This window comes from Somniosus microcephalus, chromosome 15 (genome assembly GCF_052327205.1).
Source record: "Somniosus microcephalus isolate GS21.2 chromosome 15, FLI_Smic_1.0, whole genome shotgun sequence".
Taxonomy (NCBI): domain Eukaryota; kingdom Metazoa; phylum Chordata; class Chondrichthyes; order Squaliformes; family Somniosidae; genus Somniosus; species Somniosus microcephalus.
Window position 1 is genome coordinate 11746809 of NC_141001.1, and position 21215 is coordinate 11768023.

Genomic DNA, 21215 nt, shown 5'->3' on the forward strand with positions numbered 1-21215 from the left:
AGGCACAAGGTCAGTTTTTGAATCGGGTTTACCAAAATTCATCAGTCTCATAGGTGCACTTGTGAGTTGCGAATGGGTGATTCTTCAAGTACATAATAGAAAATAAATCACAAAACAATGGTACATAATGCAGAACAGAAATATTACACTGTGAAGATCAGCATAGCAATATTATAAAGGGTGCTATTCTTCATGATGATCCACTCTGAAATTCTATGAAATTAAAGGAAATAGTAAATGTAAAATGAAGCTAAACACCAAAATTAACAGAGAAATGTAAATCTGAATAACAAAACTCTACCTGATAATTAATGATAATGTAGAATTTAATCATTTTAAGTGAAAGTATTATGGTCTAATTTTGAATCAGATTAGTAACTCAAACTTAATTATTGTGTGAAACCAGTTATTGAAAATTGCAGTATGTTTTAAATCTAAACACAAATTGTTGCTAATCCAATTTATTGGAATTCTGAAATCTTTCTTTATTGTCCATGAGACCACTGCTACATACCTACCAACAATCAGAAAATCATAAGAGAATTGTAACATATTGCAACAATCATGTTGTTTCAAATCCTTCTGAAAAAAAATACTTTGATATGAAATATTATCTGCAAGAAACAATGTGCAATGCATCAGGTAGGTATCAGCATAATATCTTAGGCTAATTTTCCTCTACAAGCAGGCAAATTTCCTGCCAGTTCTTTTACATGCTCCAGGTGTAGTGCCACACAGGCCCAACTCTTATATAGGCCTTGCACCTGAAATTTGGGCAGCTGGCTCAAGATCATCTGGCTGCTGATCTCCAGCAGCAGAGAAAGGCCCTGAAACCCAAAGATCATCTTGAGAGGAGGTAGCGAGGGGTGCACACTAAAGTCATTATAATGAGTAGGGAGCACAAAGTTGGTGTGCTGCCTGCATTGCTATCAACGGACATGGCTTAATTGCACATAGCAATCCTGCGTCAGTTTTCGGGGGCTATCCAATTTAGGCCCCCACATGTTTTGTATGGTGAGCAGCCACCACACATGGGTGCATCTAGGGCCTGTGCCCACATGCTGAAGAGGCTGGAAACTCCAACCAAAGAGTTTCTGATGGGGTTGGGCGCCAAATACCCTCCAGGAAGATCTTTAACCTGCCTTCAGAAGGCCCCTGTGGGCCACATGTAAGTTTCCAGATTCATAGAATCATAGAATGGTTACAGCACAGAAGGAGGCCATTTGGCCCGTCGAGCCCGTGCCGGCTCTCTGCAAGAGCACTTCAGCTAGTCCCACTTTCCCTGTAGCCCTGCAAATTTTTTTCCTTCAGGTACTTATCCAATTCCCTTTTGAAAGCCACGATTGAATCTGCCTCCACCACCCTCTCAGGCAGTGCATTCCAGATCCTAACCACTCGCTGCGTAAATAAGTTTTTCCTCATGTCGCCTTTGGTTCTTCTGCCAATCATCTTAAATCTGTGTCCTCTGGTTCTCGACCCTTCCGCCAATGGGAACAGTTTCTCTCTATCTACTCTGTCCAGACCCCTCATGATCTTGAACACCTCTATCAAATCTCCTCGCAATCTTCTCTGCTCCAAAGAGGACAACCCCAGCTTCTCCAGTCTATCCATGTAACTGAAGTCTGTCATCCCTGGAACCATTCTTGTAAATCTTTTCTGTACCCTCTCTCTAAGGCCTTCACATCCTTCCTAAAGTGCGGTGCCCAGAATTGGACACAATACTCCAGTTGAGGCTGAACCAGTGTTATATAAAGGTTCATCACAACTTCCTTGCTTTTGTCCTCTATGCCTCAATTTTTGAAGCCCAGGATCCCGTTTGCTTTTTGAACCGTTTTCTCAACCTGCTCTGCCACCTTCAACGATTTGTGCACATATACCCCCAGGTCTTTCTGTTCCTGCACACCCTTTAGAATTGTACCCTTTAGTTTATATTGCCTCTCCTCGTTCTTTCTACCAAAATGTATCATTTCGCACCTTTCCGTCACGTGTCCGCCCATTTCACCAGCCTGTCTATGTCTTCCTGAAGTCTATCACTATCCTCCTCACTGTTCACTATACTTCCGAGCTTTGTGTCATCTGCAAATTTTGAAATTGTGCCCTTAATATATATATATTACTTAATATATATCAAGAAAAGCAGTTGTCCTAGTACCGACCCCTGGGGAATAGCACTGTATACCTTCCTCCAGTCCGGAAAACAACCGTGCACCACTACTCTCTGTTTCCTGTCACTTAGCCAATTTCGTACCATGCTGCCACTGTCCCTTTTATTCTATGGGCTTCAACTTTGTGGCACTTTATCAAACGCCTTTTGGAAGTCCATATCAACATTAACATCAACTGCATTGTCCTCATCAACCCTTTCTGTCACCTCATCAAAAAACTCAATCAAGTTAGTTAAACATGATTTGCCTTTAACAAATCCGTGCTGGCTTTCCTTAATTAAGCCACATTTGTCCAAGTGACTGTTAATTTTGTCCCTGATTATTGTTTCTAAAAGTTTCCCTACTACCAAGGTTAAACTGACTGGCCTGTAATTGCTGGGTTGCTGGGTTCCTCTCTATAAGTGACTGCCTTCTTACAGTAATATATTCTTAAATATTCTTACATGCATCCCAGTGGACTTCCTCACCTTATGTGGGATTTCTATTGTTTATTTTTTCCTGTTAATTTCTCATTGTTGTGTTGATCCATTTTTAAAAAAAGTTCCTCTTCGGGGCTACATGCCATGAACTCTTCCTGGACCCTCAGGTGGGACCCACTTCAGCTATTGGTTAACTAGTATACCAGGTGTACCTCTACTGGCCCTATGCCAAACCCATGTGGAAGTTGGGGAAGTATGAACTCTCGACCTAGGTTTCCCAGACCTGCATGCCCCACAGTGCTGATGGCTTTGTTTGAGGTGAACATCTCCGTTCTCTTCTCTTTCTCACACACACACACAGCACCTTCCCTTCTGGCTCCCATCACAGCTCTTTCCCTTCAGTCTATCTCTTGCACTTCCTTTCCTTTGGTCCCTCTCTTCCTACCCGTTTCTTCTAATCTATGTTTTTTTCACCTCTTCCCCTTTGGTCTGTGTGTCTCTCACTCTTCTCCTCTCTTGACGTCAATGGAACAGAATGTTGGGTGGGAAACATAACTGGTGGCTGATTGGATTCCACCCGTTTTACACAACCACCCAAGCCAACATTTCTATACCCTTGTCCCTTTTTGTGTTTCTCCTCTGCTTCCCTGTTTCTCCTCTCTCTTTTCTTCTCTTCTGCTTCTCCCTCCTGCATCATTGTTGTACTTTTCTCTCTCTGTCCTTCCTGTTTGTCTCACTTTTTTTCTGTTTGACTCTTTTCTGTTTTTCTCTCCTGCTCTCTCTCTCTTTCCAAGTTGTCCTAACAAATTTCTGAAATCATTTATACTTTACCACTTGAAACACCACTCATGTCAAATTTGTTGTTATGCGATTCACATTAAGCTATTTGCAACACCATCCATCTTAAACTATTCACAATACTATTGACGTTTAAATTGTTTGTTACACCATTCACGTTTAACAATTTCCCCAAGCAATTTGTTAAATCAGTCTTGTTAATTAAAAATATCTGTATCAATAAATAACTATCTACACCAATGATAAAATAAATTAGTAAATCCAGCTTCTTTCTAAAGCTAGCAGAGGCAAAACTGATGGAATAATTTCTGAAACAACTGGATTCACCCATACAACACACTAATAGTCTGTGTGAACAACAAACAAAAATAGATGACCTGGGGAATACACTGTTCCATTCACAATGCAGAAACATTCTGTGGTAGAAGATGAATAGCTTGTGGTCGGAGAAATTGTGAAAGCAGTCGGTGTTGGTTGAGAAAACGTTGAAGGCATCTTGATCGTAGTTGCAGATATAGCACTTGTCGATGCAGATCCTATTACCGAAACAGTGCCTGCAGTAGTTGAAGTCCATTTGGTGGCAGTGATGGAAGACTGATTTCCGGTGATAATCTCAGGAGTAGAAGTAGGAGTAGATGATTTCAAAGTGCTAGTGTGGGCAGTAGGTAATGCCACAGGTGTGGTATTTGTAGATACTGTTGTGGTTGTGATGGTAGGTGTACTTGAAGGTGGGGTTGTGGTCACAGTTGAAGGCGTAGTTGTGGTTATGGTTGTGGGTGGTGTTGCTGTAGTTGGAGATGGATGTTGGGTTGTAGTTGTGGGGGAATGTGGAGTTGTGGCTGTTGTTGCTGGGATTCCTGTGGTTGAAGGTGGGGTTGTGGTTGGTGGGACTTCTGTGGTTGTGCTTGTGGTTGAAGGTGGAGTTGTGGTTGATGGTGGAGTTGTGGTTGAATGTGTGGTTGTGGTTGAGAGTGTGGTTGTGGTTGAAGGTGGAGTTGTGGTTGAATGTGTGGTTGTGGTTGATGGTGGAGTTGTGGTTGAAGGTGTGGTTGTGGTTGAAGGTGGGGTTGTGGTTGAATGTGTGGTTGTGGTTGAAGGTGGCATTGTGGTTGAAAGTGGGGTTGTGGTTGAATGTGTGGTTGTGGTTGAATGTGTGGTTGTGGTTGAAGGTTTGGTTGTGGTTGAAGGTGGAGTTGTGGTTGAATGTGGAGTTGTGGTTGAAGGTGTGGTTGTGGTTGAAGGTGTGGTTGTGGTTGATGGTGGTGTTGTGGTTGAAGGTGGGGTTGTGGTTGAAGGTGTGGTTGATGGTGGAGTTGTGGTTGAATGTGTGGTTGTGGTTGAAGGTGGCGTTGTGGTTGAAAGTGGGGTTGTGGTTGATGGTGGAGTTGTGGTTGAAAGTGGGGTTGTGGTTGATGGTGGAGTTGTGGTTGATGGTTTGGTTGTGGTTGAAGGTGTGGTTGTGGTTGAAGGTGTGGTTGTGGTTGAATGTGTGGTTGTGGTTGATGGTGGAGTTGTGGTTGAAGGTGGAGTTGTGGTTGAAGGTGGGGTTGTGGTTGATGGTGGAGTTGTGGTTGATGGTTTGGTTGTGGTGGAACGTGTGGTTGTGGTTGAAGGTGGCGTTATGGTTGAAAGTGGGGTTGTGGTTGAATGTGTGGTTGTGGTTGAAGGTGTTGTTGTGGTTGAAGGTGGAGTTGTGGTTGAATGTGTGGTTGTGGTTGAAGGTGGAGTTGTGGTTGAATGTGTGGTTGTGGTTGATGGTGGAGTTGTGGTTGAAGGTGGGGTTGTGGTTGAATGTGTGGTTGTGGTTGAAGGTGGCGTTGTGTTTGAAAGTGGGGTTGTGGTTGAATGTGTGGTTGTGGTTGAAGGTGGAGTTGTGGTTGAAGGTGGAATTGTGGTTGAAGGTGGAGTTGTGGTTGAATGTGGAGTTGTGGTTGAAGGTGGAATTGTGGTTGAAGGTGGAGTTGTAGTTGAATGTGGAGTTCTGGTTGAAGGTGGCATTGTGGTTGAAAGTAGGGTTGTGGTTGAATGTGTGGTTGTGGCTGATGGTGGCATTGTGGTTGAATGTGTGGTTGTGGTTGAAGGTGGAGTTGTGGTTGAAGGTGGAATTGTGGTTGAAGGTGTGGTAGTGGTTGAAGGTGGAGTTGTGGTTGAATGTGTGGTTGTGGTTGAAGGTGGGGTTGTGGTTGAATGTGTGGTTGTGGTTGAAGGTGTGGTTGTGGTTGAAGGTGTGGTTGTGGTTGAAGGTGGAGTTGTGGTTGAAGGTGTGGTTGTGGTTGAAGGTGGCGTTGTGGTTGAAAGTGGAGTTGTTGGTGTGATTTCGGTGGTTGTGGATGTGGTTGAAGTTGGGATTGTAGTTGGCAGTTGAGTTGTTGTCATACTTGGAGTGGAAGTTGGAGTTACCTCAGGGATTGTTAGTTCAGTAGTTTCCATTGCTTCACTTGTACAAATAGTAGTTGTTATGGTTGTGGAAGTGGTTGAAGGTGGAGTTGTGGTTGAATGTGGGGTTGTGGTTGAAGGTGGGGTTGTGGTTGATGGTGGAGTTGTGGTTGAAAGTGGGGTTGTGGTTGAAGGTGGAGTTGTGGTTGAATGTGTGGTTGTGGTAGAAAGTGGGGTTGTGGTTGAAGGTGGGGTTGTGGTTGAATGTGGCGTTGTGGTTGAAAGTGGGGTTGTGGTTGAATGTGTGGTTGTGGTTGAAGGTGGCGTTGTGGTTGAAAGTGTGGTTGTGGTTGAATGATTGGTTGTGGTTGAAGGTGCGGTTGTGGTTGAATGTGTGGTTGTGGTTGAAGGTGTGGTTGTGGTTGAAGGTGGAGTTGTGGTTGAAAGTGTGGTTGTGGTTGAATGTGTGGTTGTGGTTGAAAGTGGGGTTGTGGTTGAATGTTTGGTTGTGGGTGAAGGTGTGGTTGTGGTTGAAGGTGGAGTTGTGGTTGAAAGTGTGGTTGTGGTTGAATGTGTGGTTGTGGTTGAAGGTGGGGTTGTGGTTGAATGTGTGGTTGTGGTTGATGGTGGAGTTGTGGTTGAAGGTGGACTTGTGGTTGAAAGTGGGGTTGTGGTTGATGGTGGAGTTGTGGTTGAAGGTGTGGTTGTGGTTGAAGGTGGGGTTGTGGTTGAAGGTTTGGTTGTGGTTGAAGGTGTGGTTGTGGTTGAAGGTGTGGTTGTGGTTGAAGGTGTGGTTGCGGTTGAAGGTGGGGTTGTGGTTGAAGGTTTGGTTGTGGTTGAAGGTGTGGTTGTGGTTGAAGGTTTGGTTGTGGTTGAAGGTGTGGTTGTGGTTGAAGGTGTGGTTGTGGTTGAAGATGTGGTTGTGGTTGAAGGTGTGGTTGTGGTTGAAGGTGTGGTTGCGGTTGAAGGAGTGGTTGTGGTTGAAGGTGGCGTTGTGGTTGAAGGTGGGGTTGCGGTTGAAGGTGTCGTTGTGGTTGAAGGTGTGGTTGTGGTTGAAGGTGGAGTTGTGGTTGAATGTGGAGTTGTGGTTGAATGTGTGGTTGTGGTTGTGGTTGAAGGTGGAGTTGTGGTTGAATGTGGAGTTGTGGTTGAATGTGTGGTTGTGGTTGAAGGTGGGGTTGTGGTTGAAGGTTTGGTTGTGGTTGAATGTGTGGTTGCGGTTGAAGGTGTGGTTGTGGTTGAAGGTGGCGTTGTGGTTGAAAGTGGAGTTGTGGTTGAAAGTGTGGTTGTGGTTGAAGGTGTGGTTGTGGTTGAAGGTGGGGTTGTGGTTGAAGGTGTGGTTGTGGTTGAAGGTGTGGTTGTGGTTGAAGGTGTGGTTGTGGTTGAATGTTTGGTTGTGGTTGAAGGTGTGGTTGTGGTTGAAGGTGGAGTTGTGGTTGAAAGTGTGGTTGTGGTTGAATGTGTGGTTGTGGTTGAAGGTGGGGTTGTGGTTGAATGTGTGGTTGTGGTTGACGGTGGAGTTGTGGTTGAAGGTGGACTTGTGGTTGAAAGTGGGGTTGTGGTTGATGGTGGACTTGTGGTTGATGGTTTGGTTGTGGTTGAAGGTGTGGTTGTGGTTGAAGGTTTGGTTGTGGTTGAAGGTGTGGTTGTGGTTGAAGGTGTGGTTGTGGTTGAAGGTGTGGTTGTGGTTGAAGATGTGGTTGTGGTTGAAGGTGTGGTTGTGGTTGTGGTTGAAGGTGTGGTTGCGGTTGAAGGTGTGGTTGTGGTTGAAGGTGGAGTTGTGGTTGAATGTGGAGTTGTGGTTGAAGGTGGGGTTGTGGTTGATGGTGGAGTTGTGGTTGAAAGTGGGGTTGTGGTTGAAGGTGGGGTTGTGGTTGATGGTGGAGTTGTGGTTGAATGTGTGGTTGTGGTAGAAGGTGTGGTTGTGGTTGAAAGTGGGGTTGTGGTTGAAGGTGGGGTTGTGGTTGAATGTGGCGTTGTGGTTGAAGGTGGGGTTGTGGTTGAATGTGGCGTTGTGGTTGAAAGTGGGGTTGTGGTTGAATGTGTGGTTGTGGTTGAAGGTGGCGTTGTGGTTGAAAGTGTGGTTGTGGTTGAATGTGTGGTTGTGGTTGAAGGTGGGGTTGTGGTTGAATGTGGCGTTGTGGTTGAAAGTGGGGTTGTGGTTGAATGTGTGGTTGTGGTTGAAGGTGGCGTTGTGGTTGAAAGTGTGGTTGTGGTTGAATGGTTGGTTGTGGTTGAAGGTGCGGTTGTGCTTGAAGGTGTGGTTGTGGTTGAAGGTGTGATTGTGGTTGAAGGTGGAGTTGTGGTTGAAAGTGTGGTTGTGGTAGAAGGTGTGGTTGTGGTTGAAAGTGGGGTTGTGGTTGAAGGTGGGGTTGTGGTTGAATGTGGCGTTGTGGTTGAAGATGTGGTTGTGGTTGAAGGTGTGGTTGCGGTTGAAGGTGTGGTTGTGGTTGAAGGTGGAGTTGTGGTTGAATGTGGAGTTGTGGTTGAATGTGTGGTTGTGGTTGAAGGTGGAGTTGTGGTTGAATGTGGAGTTGTGGTTGAAGATGTGGTTGTGGTTGAAGGTGTGATTGTGGTTGAAGGTGTGGTTGTGGTTGAAGGTGGAGTTGTGGTTGAATGTGGAGTTGTGGTTGAATGTGTGGTTGTGGTTGAAGGTGGAGTTGTGGTTGAATGTGGAGTTGTGGTTGAATGTGTGGTTGTGGTTGAAGGTGGGGTTGTGGTTGAAGGTCTGGTTGTGGTTGAATGTGGAGTTGTGGTTGAATGTGTGGTTGTGCTTGAAGGTGTGGTTGTGGTTGAAGGTGGCGTTGTGGTTGAAAGTGGAGTTGTGGTTGAAAGTGTGGTTGTGGTTGAAGGTGTGCTTGTGGTTGAAGGTGGGGTTGTGGTTGAAGGTGTGGTTGTGGTTGAAGGTGGGGTTGTGGTTGAAGGTGTGGTTGTGGTTGAAGGTGTGGTTGTGGTTGAATGTTTGGTTGTGGATGAAGGTGTGGTTGTGGTTGAAGGTGGGGTTGTGGTTGAAGGTGCGGATGTGGTTGAAGGTGTGGTTGTGGTTGAAGGTGTGGTTGTGGTTGAAGGTGGAGTTGTGGTTGAAAGTGTGGTTGTGGTTGAAGGTGGCATTGTGGTTGAAAGTGGGGTTGTGGTTGAATGTGTGGTTGTGGTTGAAGGTGGCGTTGTGGTTGAAAGTGGGGTTGTGGTTGAATGTGGAGTTGTGGTTGAAGGTGTGGTTGTGGTTGAAGGTGGAGTTGTGGTTGAATGTGTGGTTGTGGTTGAAGGTGTGGTTGTGGTTGAAGGTGGAGTTATGGTTGAATGTGTGGTTGTGTTTGAATGTGGCGTTGTGGTTGAAAGTGGGGTTGTTGTTGAATGTGTGTTTGTGGTTGATGGTGGAGTTGTGGTTGAATGTGGGGTTGTGGTTGAAGGTATGGTTGTGGTTGAAGGTGGAGTTGTGGTTGAACGTGGCGTTGTGGTTGAAAGTGGGGTTGTGGTTGAAGGTGTGGTTGTGGTTGAAGATGGCGTTGTGGTTAAATGTGGCGTTGTGGTTGAAAGTGGGGTTGTGGTTGAAGGTGTGGTTGTGGTTGAAGATGGCGTTGTGGTTGAATGTGTGGTTGTGGTTGAAGGTGTGGTTGTGGTTGAAGGTGTGGTTGTGGTTGAATGTGTGGTTCTGGTTGAAGGTGGCATTGTGGTTGAAAGTGGGGTTGTGGTTGAATGTGTGGCTGTGGTTGAAGGTGTGGTTGTGGTTGAAGGTGTGGTTGTGGTTGAAGGTGGCGTTGTGGTTGAAAGTGGGGTTGTGGTTGAATGTGTGGTTGTGGTTGAATATGTGGTTGTGGTTGAAGCTGGGGTTGTGGTTGAATGTGTGGTTGTGGTTGAATGTGTGTTTGTGGTTGATGGTGGAGTTATGGTTGAATGTGTGGTTGTGGTTGAAAGTGGGGTTGTGGTTGAATGTGTGGTTGTGGTTGATGGTGGAGTTGTGGTTGAAGGTGTGGTTGTGGTTGAAGCTGGAGTTGTGGTTGAATGTGTGGTTGTGGTTGAAGGTGGCATTGTGGTTGAAAGTGAGGTTGTGGTTGAATGTGTGGTTGTGGTTGAATGTGTGGTTGTGGTTGAAGGTGGGGTTGTGGTTGAATGTGTGGTTGTGGTTGAAAGTGGGGTTGAGGTTGAATGTGTGGTTGTGGTTGATGGTGGAGTTGTGGTTGAATGTGTGGTTGTGGTTGAAAGTGGGGTTGTGGTTGAATGTGTGGTTGTGGTTGAATGTGTGGTTGTGGTTGAAGGTGGCATTGTGGTTGAATGTGGAGTTGTGGTTGAATGTGTGGTTGTGGTTGAATGTGTGGTTGTGGTTGAAGGTGGCATTGTGGTTGAATGTGGAGTTGTGGTTGAAGGTTTGGTTGTGGTTGAAGGTGTGGTTGTGGTTGAAGGTGTGGTTGTGGTTGAAGGAGTGGTTGTGGTTGAATGTGGCGTTGTGGTTGAAGGTGTGGTTGTGGTTGAAGGTGGAGTTGTGGTTGAATGTGTGGTTGTGGTTGAAGGTGGCATTGTGGTTGAAAGTGGGGTTGTGGTTGAATGTGTGGCTGTGGTTGAAGGTGGAGTTGTGGTTGAAGGTGTGGTTGTGGTTGAAGGTGGCGTTGTGGTTGAAAGTGGGGTTGTGGTTGAAGGTGTGGTTGTGGTTGAAGGTGGAGTTGTGGTTGAATGTGGGGTTGTGGTTGAAGTTGTGGTTGTGGTTGAAGGTGGAGTTGTGGTTGAAGGTGTGGTTGTGGTTGAAGGTGGAGTTGTGGTTGAATGTGTGGTTGTGGTTGAAGGTGGAGTTGTGGTTGAATGTGGGGTTGTGGTTGAAGGTGTGGTTGTGGTTGAAGGTGGAGTTGTGGTTGAATGTGGGGTTGTGGTTGAAGGTGTGGTTGTGGTTGAAGGTGGAGTTGTGGTTGAATGTGGGGTTGTGGTTGAATGTGTGGTTGTGGTTGAAGGTGGAGTTGTGGTTGAAAGTGGGGTTGTGGTTGAAGGTGGAGTTGTGGTTGAATGTGTGGTTGTGGTTGAAGGTGGAGTTGTGGTTGAAAGTGGGGTTGTGGTTGAAGGTGTGGTTGTGGTTGAAGGTGGAGTTGTGGTTGAATGTGGGGTTGTGGTTGAAGGTGTGGTTGTGGTTGAAGGTGTGCTTGTGGTTGAAGGTGGAGTTGTGGTTGAACGTGTGGTTGTGGTTGAAGGTTTGGTTGTGGTTGAAGGTGTGGTTGTGGTTGAAGATGGCGTTGTGGTTGAATGTGGAGTTGTGGTTAAATGTGGAGTTGTGGTTGAAGGCTTGGTTGTGGTTGATGGTTTGGTTGTGGTTGAAGGTGTGGTTGTGGTTGAAGATGGCGTTGTGGTTGAATGTGGCGTTTTGGTTGAAGGTGTGGTTGTGGTTGAAGGTGTGGTTGTGGTTGAAGGTGGGGTTGTGGTTGAATGTGTGGTTGTGGTTGAAAGTGGGGTTGAGGTTGAATGTGTGGTTGTGGTTGATGGTGGAGTTGTGGTTGAATGTGTGGTTGTGGTTGAAAGTGGGGTTGTGGTTGAATGTGTGGTTGTGGTTGAATGTGTGGTTGTGGTTGAAGGTGGCGTTGTGGTTGAATGTGGAGTTGTGGTTGAATGTGTGGTTGTGGTTGAAGGTGTGGTTGTGGTTGAAGGTGTGGTTGTGGTTGAAGGAGTGGTTGTGGTTGAATGTGGCATTGTGGTTGAAGGTGTGGTTGTGGTTGAAGGTGGAGTTGTGGTTGAATGTGTGGTTGTGGTTGAAGGTGGAGTTGTGGTTGAATGTGGGGTTGTGGTTGAAAGTGGGGTTGTGGTTGAAGGGGTGGCTGTGGTTGAAGGTGGAGTTGTGGTTGAATGTGGGGTTGTGGTTGAAGGTGTGGTTGTGGTTGAAGGTGGAGTTGTGGTTGAAGGTGTGGTTGTGGTTGAAGGTGGCGTTGTGGTTGAATGTGGCGTTGTGGTTGAAAGTGGGGTTGTGGTTGAAGGTGTGGTTGTAGTTGAAGGTGGAGTTGTGGTTGAATGTGGGGTTGTGGTTGAAGGTGTGGTTGTGGTTGAAGGTGTGCTTGTGGTTGAAGGTGGAGTTGTGGTTGAACGTGTGGTTGTGGTTGAAGGCTTGGTTGTGGTTGAAGGTGTGGTTGTGGTTGAAGATGGCGTTGTGGTTGAATGTGGAGTTGTGGTTAAATGTGGAGTTGTGGTTGAAGGCTTGGTTGTGGTTGAAGGTTTGGTTGTGGTTGAAGGTGTGGTTGTGGTTGAAGATGGCGTTGTGGTTGAATGTGGCGTTGTGGTTGAAGGTGTGGTTGTGGTTGAAGGTGTGGTTGTGGTTGAAGGTGTGGTTGTGGTTGATGGTGGAGTTTTGGTTGAATATGTGGTTGTGGTTGAAGGTGGCGTTGTGGTTGAAAGTGGAGTTGTGGTTAAATGTGGAGTTGTGGATGAAGGTGTGGTTGTGGTTGAAGGTTTGGTTGTGGTTGAAGGTGTGGTTGTGGTTGAAGGTGTGGTTGTGGTTGAAGGTGTGGTTGTGGTTGAAGGTGGCATTGTGGTTGAAGGTGTGGTTGTGGTTGATGGTGGAGTTTTGGTTGAATATGTGGTTGTGGTTGAAGGTGGCTTTGTGGTTGAAAGTGGAGTTGTGGTTAAATGTGGAGTTGTGGTTGAAGGTGGCGTTGTGGTTGAAGGTGTGGTTGTGGTTGAATGTGAGGTTGTGGTTGAAGGTGGAGATGTGGTTGAATGTGGAGTTGTGGTTGAAGATGTGGTTGTGGTTGATGGTGGAGTTTTGGTTGAATATGTGGTTGTGGTTGAAGGTGGCGTTGTGGTTGAAAGTGGAGTTGTGGTTAAATGTGGAGTTGTGGATGAAGGTGTGGTTGTGGTTGAAGGTTTGGTTGTGGTTGAAGGTGTGGTTGTGGTTGAAGCTGGAGTTGTGGTTAAATGTGGAATTGTGGTTGAAGGTGTGGTTGTGGTTGAAGGTGTGGTTGAAGGTTTGGTTGTGGTTGAAGGTGTGGTTGTGGTTGAAGATGGCGTTGTGGTTGAATGTGGAGTTGTGGTTAAATGTGGAGTTGTGGTTGAAGGCTTGGTTGTGGTTGAAGGTTTGGTTGTGGTTGAAGGTGTGGTTGTGGTTGAAGATGGCGTTGTGGTTGAATGTGGCGTTGTGGTTGAAGGTGTGGTTGTGGTTGAAGGTGTGGTTGTGGTTGAAGGAGTGGTTGTGGTTGAAAGTGGAGTTGTGGTTAAATGTGGAGTTGTGGTTGAAGGTGTGGGTGTGGTTGAAGGTGGGGTTGTGGTTGAAGGTGTGGTTGAAGGTGTGGTTGTGGTTGAAGGTGTGGTTGTGGTTGAAGCTGGAGTTGTGGTTGAATGTGTGGTTGTGGTTGAAGGTGGCATTGTGGTTGAAAGTGGGGTTGTGGTTGAATGTGTGGCTGTGGTTGAAGGTGGCATTGTGGTTGAAGGTGTGGTTGTGGTTGAAGCTGGAGTTGTGGTTGAATGTGTGGTTGTGGTTGAAGGTGGCATTGTGGTTGAAAGTGGGGTTGTGGTTGAATGTGTGGTTGTGGTTGAAGGTGGCGTTGTGGTTGAAAGTGGGGTTGTGGTTGAATGTGTGGGTGTGGTTGAAGGTGTGGTTGTGGTTGAAGTTGGAGTTGTGGTTGAATGTGTGGTTGTGGTTGAAGGTGTGGTTGTGGTTGAAGGTGGAGTTGTGGTTGAAGGTGTGGTTGTGTTTGAATGTGGCGTTGTGGTTGAAAGTGGGGTTGTGGTTGAATGTGTGTTTGTGGTTGATGGTGGAGTTGTGGTTGAATGTGGGGTTGTGGTTGAAGGTGTGGTTGTGGTTGAAGGTGGAGTTGTGGTTGAATGTGGCGTTGTGGTTGAAAGTGGGGTAGTGGTTGAAGGTGTGGTTGTGGTTGAAGATGGCGTTGTGGTTAAATGTGGCGTTGTGGTTGAAAGTGGGGTTGTGGTTGAAGGTGTGGTTGTGGTTGAAGATGGCGTTGCGGTTGAATGTGGCGTTGTGGTTGAAAGTGGGGTTGTGGTTGAAGGTGTGGGTGTGGTTGAAGGTGGGGTTGTGGTTGAATGTGTGGTTGTGGTTGAAGGTGTGGTTGTGGTTGAAGGTGTGGTTGTGGTTGAATGTGTGGTTGTGGTTGAAGGTGGCATTGTGGTTGAAAGTGGGGTTGTGGTTGAATGTGTGGCTGTGGTTGAAGGTGTGGTTGTGGTTGAAGGTGTGGTTGTGGTTGAAGGTGGCGTTGTGGTTGAAAGTGGGGTTGTGGTTGAATGTGTGGTTGTGGTTGAATGTGTGGTTGTGGTTGAAGGTGGGGTTGTGGTTGAATGTGTGGTTGTGGTTGAATGTGTGTTTGTGGTTGATGGTGGAGTTGTGGTTGAATGTTTGGTTGTGGTTGAAAGTGGGGTTGTGGTTGAATGTGTGGTTGTGGTTGAAGGTGGAGTTGTGGTTGAATGTGTGGTTGTGGTTGAAGGTAGGGTTGTGGTTGAATGTGTGGTTGTGGTTGAAAGTGGGGTTGAGGTTGAATGTGTGGTTGTGGTTGATGGTGGAGTTGTGGTTGAATGTGTGGTTGTGGTTGAAAGTGGGGTTGTGGTTGAATGTGTGGTTGTGGTTGAATGTGTGGTTGTGGTTGAAGGTGGCGTTGTGGTTGAATGTGGAGTTGTGGTTGAATGTGTGGCTGTGGTTGAATGTGAGGTTGTGGTTGAAGGTGGAGATGTGGTTGAATGTGGAGTTGTGGTTGAAGGTTTGGTTGTGGTTGAAGGTGTAGTTGTGGTTGAAGGTGTGGTTGTGGTTGAAGGAGTGGTTGTGGTTGAATGTGACGTTGTGGTTGAAGGTGTGGTTGTGGTTGAAGGTGGAGTTGTGGTTGAATGTGTGGTTGTGGTTGAAGGTGGCATTGTGGTTGAATGTGTGGTTGTGGTTGAAGGTGGAGTTGTGGTTGAAGGTGTGGTTGTGGTTGAAGGTGGCGTTGTGGTTGAAAGTGGGGTTGTGGTTGAAGGTGTGGTTGTGGTTGAAGGTGGAGTTGTGGTTGAATGTGGGGTTGTGGTTGAAGGTGTGGTTGTGGTTGAAGGTGGAGTTGTGGTTGAAGGTGTGGTTGTGGTTGAAGGTGGAGTTGTGGTTGAATGTGGCGTTGTGGTTGAAAGTGGGGTTGTGGTTGAAGGTGTGGTTGTGGTTGAAGGTGGAGTTGTGGTTGAATGTGGGGTTGTGGTTGAAGGTGTGGTTGTGGTTGAAGGTGTGCTTGTGGTTGAAGGTGGAGTTGTGGTTGAATGTGTGGTTGTGGTTGAAGGTTTGGTTGTGGTTGAAGGTGTGGTTGTGGTTGAAGATGGCGTTGTGGTTGAATGTGGAGTTGTGGTTAAATGTGGAGTTGTGGTTGAAGGCTTGGATGTGGTTGAAGGTTTGGTTGTGGTTGAAGGTGTGGTTGTGTTTGAAGATGGCGTTGTGGTTGAATGTGGCGTTGTGGTTGAAGGTGTGGTTGTGGTTGAAGGTGTGGTTGTGGTTGAAGGAGTGGTTGTGGTTGAAAGTGGAGTTGTGGTTAAATGTGGAGTTGTGGTTGAAGGTGGAGTTGTGGTTGAAGGTGTGGGTGTGGTTGAAGGTGGGGTTGTGGTTGAAGGTGTGGTTGTGGTTGAAGGTGTGGTTGTGGTTGAAGGTGTGGTTGTGGTTGAAGGTGGCATTGTGGTTGAAGGTGTGGTTGTGGTTGAAGGTGGCATTGTGGTTGAAGGTGTGGTTGTGGTTGAAGGTGGCATTGTGGTTGAAAGTGGGGTTGTGGTTGAATGTGTGGTTGTGGTTGAAGGTGGCGTTGTCGTTGAAAGTGGGGTTGTGGTTGAATGTGTGGTTGTGGTTGAAGGTGTGGTTGTGGTTGAAGGTGGCGTTGTGGTTGAAAGTGGGGTTGTGGTTGAATGTGTGTTTGTGGTTGATGGAGTTGTGGTTGAATGTGTGGTTGTGGTTGAAGGTGGCGTTGTGGTTGAAAGTGGGGTTGTGGTTGAATGTGTGTTTGTGGTTGATGGTGGAGTTGTGGTTGAATGTGGGGTTGTGGTTGAAGGTGTGGTTGTGGTTGAAGGTGGAGTTGTGGTTGAATGTGGCGTTGTGGTTGAAAGTTGGGTTGTGGTTGAAGGTGTGGTTGTGGTTGAAGATGGCGTTGTGGTTGAATGTGGCGTTGTGGTTGAAAGTGGGGTTGTGGTTGAAGGTGTGGTTGTGGTTGAAGATGGCGTTGTGGTTGAATGTGGCATTGTGGTTGAAAGTGGGGTTGTGGTTGAAGGTGTGGGTGTGGTTGAAGGTGGGGTTGTGGTTGAATGTGTGGTTGTGGTTGAAGGTGTGGTTGTGGTTGAAGGTGTGGTTGTGGTTGAAGGTGTGGTTGTGGTTGAATGTGTGGTTGTGGTTGAAGGTGGCATTGTGGTTGAAAGTGGGGTTGTGGTTGAAGGTGTGGGTGTGGTTGAAGGTGGGGTTGTGGTTGAATGTGTGGTTGTGGTTGAAGGTGTGGTTGTGGTTGAAGGTGTGGTTGTGGTTGAAGGTGTGGTTGTGGTTGAAGGAGTGGTTGTGGTTGAAAGTGGAGTTGTGGTTAAATGTGGAGTTGTGGTTGAAGGTGGGGTTGTGGTTGAAGGTGTGGTTGTGGTTGAAGGTGTGGTTGTGGTTGAAGGTGGCGTTGTGGTTGAAAGTGGGGTTGTGGTTGAATGTGTGGTTGTGGTTGAATGTGTGGTTGTGGTTGAAGGTGGGGTTGTGGTTGAATGTGTGGTTGTGGTTGAAAGTGGGGTTGTGGTTGAATGTGTGGTTGTGGTTGATGGTGGAGTTGTGGTTGAAGGTGTGGTTGTGGTTGAAGGTGGAGTTGTGGTTGAATGTGTGGTTGTGGTTGAAGGTGGCATTGTGGTTGAAAGTGGGGTTGTGGTTGAATGTGTGGTTGTGGTTGAATGTGTGGTTGTGGTTGAAGGTGGAGTTGTGGTTGAATGTGTGGTTGTGGTTGAATGTGTGGTTGTGGTTGAAAGTGGGGTTGTGGTTGAATGTGTGGTTGTGGTTGAAGGTGTGGTTGTGGTTGAAGGTGGCGTTGTGGTTGAATGTGGAGTTGTGGTTGAATGTGTGGTTGTGGTTGAATGTGTGGTTGTGGGTGAAGGTGTGGTTGTGGTTGAAGGCGGAGTTGTGGTTGAAAGTGGGGTTGTGGTTGAAAGTGGAGTTGTTGTTGGTGCGATTTCGGTGGTTGTGGATGTGGTTGAAGTTGGGATTGTCGTTGGCAGTTGAGTTGTTGTCATACTTGGATTGGAGGTTGGAGCTACCTCAGGGAATGTTAGTTCAGTAGTTTCCATTGCTTCACTTGTACAAATAGTAGTTGTTGTGGTTGTGGAAGTGGTTGAAGGTGGAGTTGTGGTTGAATGTGTGGTTGTGGTTGAATGTGAGGTTGTGGTTGAAGGTGGAGATATGGTTGAATGTGGAGTTGTGGTTGAAGGTTTGGTTGTGGTTGAAGGTGTGGTTGTGGTTGAAGGTGTGGTTGTGGTTGAAGGAGTGGTTGTGGTTGAATGTGGCATTGTGGTTGAAGGTGTGGTTGTGGTTGAAGGTGGAGTTGTGGTTGAATGTGTGGTTGTGGTTGAAGGTGGCATTGTGGTTGAATGTGTGGTTGTGGTTGAAGGTGGCATTGTGGTTGAAAGTGGGGTTGTGGTTGAATGTGTGGTTGTGGTTGAAGGTGGCGTTGTGGTTGAAAGTGGGGTTGTGGTTGAAGCTGTGGTTGTGGTTGAAGGTGGAGTTGTGGTTGAATGTGGGGTTGTGGTTGAAGGTGTGGTTGTGGTTGAAGGTGGCGTTGTGGTTGAAAGTGGGGTTGTGGTTGAAGGTGTGGTTGTGGTTGAAGGTGGAGTTGTGGTTGAATGTGGGGTTGTGGTTGAATGTGTGGTTGTGGTTGAAGGTGGAGTTGTGGTTGAAGGTGTGGTTGTGGTTGAAGGTGGAGTTGTGGTTGAATGTGGCGTTGTGGTTGAAAGTGGGGTTGTGGTTGAAGGTGTGGTTGTGGTTGAAGGTGGAGTTGTGGTTGAATGTGGGGTTGTGGTTGAAGGTGTGGTTGTGGTTGAAGGTGTGGTTGTGGTTGAAGATGGCGTTGTGGTTGAATGTGGCGTTGTGGTTGAAGGTGTGGTTGTTGTTGAAGGTGGAGTTGTGGTTGAAGGTGGAGTTGTGGTTGAAGGTGTGGATGTGGTTGAAGGTGGAGTTGTGGTTGAAGGTGGGGTTGTGGTTGAATGTGTGGTTGTGGTTGAAGGTGTGGTTGTGGTTGAAGGTGGAGTTGTGGTTGAAAGTGGGGTTGTGGTTGAAGGTGGAGTTGTGGTTGAATGTGTGGTTGTGGTTGAAGGTGGAGTTGTGGTTGAAGGTGTGGGTGTGGCTGAAGGTGGGGTTGTGGTTGAAGATGGCGTTGTGGTTGAAAGTGGGGTTGTGGTTGAAGGTGGAGTTGTGGTTGAAGGTGTGGATGTGGTTGAAGGTGGAGTTGTGGTTGAAGGTGGGGTTGTGGTTGAATGTGTGGTTGTGGTTGAAGGTGTGGGTGTGGCTGAAGGTGGGGTTGTGGTTGAAGGTGGAGTTGTGGTTGAAGGTGTGGATGTGGTTGAAGGTGGAGTTGTGGTTGAAGGTGGAGTTGTGGTTGAATGTGTGGTTGTGGTTGAAGGTGGAGTTGTGGTTGAAGGTGGAGTTGTGGTTGAATGTGTGATTGTGGTTGAAGGTGGCGTTGTGGTTGAAGGTGGAGTTGTGGTTGAATGTGTGGTTGTGGTTGAAGGTGGCGTTGTGGTTGAAGGTGGAGTTGTGGTTGAAGCTGTGGTTGTGGTTGAATGTGGAGTTGAGGTTGATGGTGGCGTTGTGGTTGAAAGTTGAGTTGTTGTTGGTGCAATTTCGGTGGTTGTGGATGTGGTTGAAGTTGGGATTGTAGCTGGCAGTTGAGTTGTTGTCATACTTGGAGTGGAGGTTGGAGTTACCTCAGGGATTGTTAGTTCAGTAGTTTCCATTGCTTCACTTGTACAAATAGTAGTTGTTGTGGTTGTGGAAGTGGTTGAAGGTGGAGTTGTGGTTGAAGGTGTGGTTGTGGTTGAAGGTGGAGTTATGGTTGAATGTGGAGTTGTGGTTGAATGTGTGCTTGTGGTTGAAGGTGGAGTTGTGGTTGAAGGTGTGCTTGTGGTTGAAGGTGGAGTTGTGGTTGAATGTGGAGTTGTGGTTGAAGGTGTGGTTGTGGTTGAAGGTGGAGTTGTGGTTGAATGTGGAGTTGTGGTTGAATGTGTGGTTGTGGTTGAAGGTGGAGTTGTGGTTGATGGTAGACTTGTGGTTGAATGTGTGGTTGTGGTTGAAGGTGGAGTTGTGGTTGAATGTGGAGTTTTGGTTGATGGTTGAGTTGTGGTTGATGGTGGAGTTGTGGTTGAATGTGTGGTTGTGGTTGAAGGTGGAGTTGTGGTTGATGGTGGACTTGTGGTTGAATGTGTGGTTGTGGTTGAATGTGGAGTTTTGGTTGATGGTTGAGTTGTGGTTGATGGTTGAGTTGTGGTTGATGGTGGAGTTGTGGTTGAAGGTGTGGTTATGGTTGAAGGTGGAGTTTTGGTTGAAGGTGTGGTTGTGGTTGAAGGTGGCGTTGTGGTTAAATGTGGAGTTGTGGTTGAAGGTGTGGTTGTGGTTGAAGGCTTGGTTGTGGTTGAAGGTGGAGTTGTGGTTGAATGTGTGGCTGTGGTTGAAGGTGGCGTTGTGGTTGATGGTGGAGTTGTGGTTGAAGGTGTGGTTGTGGTTGAAGGTGGCGTTGTGGTTGAAGGTGGAGTTGTGGTTGAATGTGGCTTTGTGGTTGAAAGTGGGGTTGTGGTTGAAGGTGTGGTTGTGGTTGAAGATGGCGTTGTGGTTGAAGGTGGGGTTGTGGTTGAATGTGGGGTTGTGGTTGAAGGTGTGGTTGTGGTTGAAGGTGGAGTTGTGGTTGAAGGTGTGGTTGTGGTTGAAGGTGTGGTTGTGGTTGAAGGTGGAGTTGTGGTTGAAGGTGCGGTTGTGGTTGAAGGTGGGGTTGTGGTTGAAGGTGGAGTTGTGGTTGAATGTGTGGCTGTGGTTGAAGGTGGCGTTGTGGTTGATGGTGGAGTTGTGGTTGAAGGTGTGGTTGTGGTTGAAGGTGGCGTTGTGGTTGAAGGTGGAGTTGTGGTTGAATGTGGCTTTGTGGTTGAAAGTGGGGTTGTGGTTGAAGGTGTGGTTGTGGTTGAAGATGGCGTTGTGGTTGAAGGTGGGGTTGTGGTTGAATGTGGGGTTGTGGTTGAAGGTGTGGTTGTGGTTGAAGGTGGAGTTGTGGTTGAAGGTGTGGTTGTGGTTGAAGGTGTGGTTGTGGTTGAAGGTGGAGTTGTGGTTGAAGGTGCGGTTGTGGTTGAAGGTGGGGTTGTGGTTGAAGGTGTGGTTGTGGTTGAAGGTGGAGTTGTGGTTGAATGTGTGGCTGTGGTTGAAGGTGGCGTTGTGGTTGATGGTGGAGTTGTGGTTGAAGGTGTGGTTGTGGTTGAAGGTGGCGTTGTGGTTGAAGGTGGAGTTGTGGTTGAATGTGGCTTTGTGGTTGAAAGTGGGGTTGTGGTTGAAGGTGTGGTTGTGGTTGAAGATGGCGTTGTGGTTGAAGGTGGGGTTGTGGTTGAATGTGGGGTTGTGGTTGAAGGTGTGGTTGTGGTTGAAGGTGGAGTTGTGGTTGAAGGTGTGGTTGTGGTTGAAGGTGTGGTTGTGGTTGAAGGTGGAGTTGTGGTTGAAGATGCGGTTGTGGTTGAAGGTGGGGTTGTGGTTGAAGGTGTGGTTGTGGTTGAAGGTGGAGTTGTGGTTGAAGGTGCGGTTGTGGTTGAAGGTGGAGTTGTGGTTGAAGGTGGAGTTGTGGTTGAAGGTGGAGTTGTGGTTGAAGGTGGAGTTGCGGTTGAAGGTGTGGTTGTGGTTGAAGGTGGCATTGTGGTTGAAGGTGGAGTTGTGGTTGAAGGTGGAGTTGCTGTTGAAGGTGTGGTTGTGGTTGAAGGTGGAGTTGTGGTTGAAGGTGTGGTTGTGTTTGAAGGTGTGCTTGTGGTTGAAGGTGTGGTTGTGGTTGAAGGTGGAGTTGTGGTTGAAGGTGGAGTTGTGGTTGAAGGTGTGGTTGTGGTTGAAGGTGGAGTTGTGGTTGAAGGTGTGGTTGTGGTTGAAGGTGTGGTTGTGGTTGAAGGTGGAGTTGTGGTTGAAGGTGGAGTTGTGGTTGAAGGTGGAGTTGCGGTTGAAGGTGTGGTTGTGGTTGAAGGTGGCGTTGTGGTTGATGGTGGAGTTATGGTTGATGGTGGAGTTGTGGTTGAATGTGTGGTTGTGGTTGAAGGTGGGGTTGTGGTTGAAGGTGGGGTTGTGGTTGAAGGTGGAGTTGTGGTTGAAGGTGTGGTTGTGGTTGAAGGTGGCGTTGTGGTTGATGGTGGAGTTATGGTTGATGGTGGAGTTGTGGTTGAATGTGTGGTTGTGGTTGAATGTGGAGTTGAGGTTGATGGTGGAGTTGTGGTTGAATGTGTGGTTGTGGTTGAAGGTGTGGTTGTGGTTGATGGTGGCATTGTGGTTGAAAGTGGAGTTGTTGTTGGTGCAATTTCG

General features: G+C 47.3%; 1 protein-coding gene across 1 annotated transcript in view; it reads right to left on the minus strand.

The window, feature by feature from the left end:
- The window catches only part of LOC147106542 (uncharacterized), a 100576-nt gene extending 85051 nt beyond the window's left edge, over positions 1–15525 (minus strand). Inside the window, exon 1 of the mRNA XM_086007495.1 lies at positions 3760–15525. Within this exon, the coding sequence (XP_085863621.1) occupies positions 3760–15427 (11668 nt within the window). The 5' untranslated portion in view covers positions 15428–15525. The remainder of the gene's footprint in view (positions 1–3759) is intronic.
- Positions 15526–21215: the final 5690 nt, after the last annotated feature.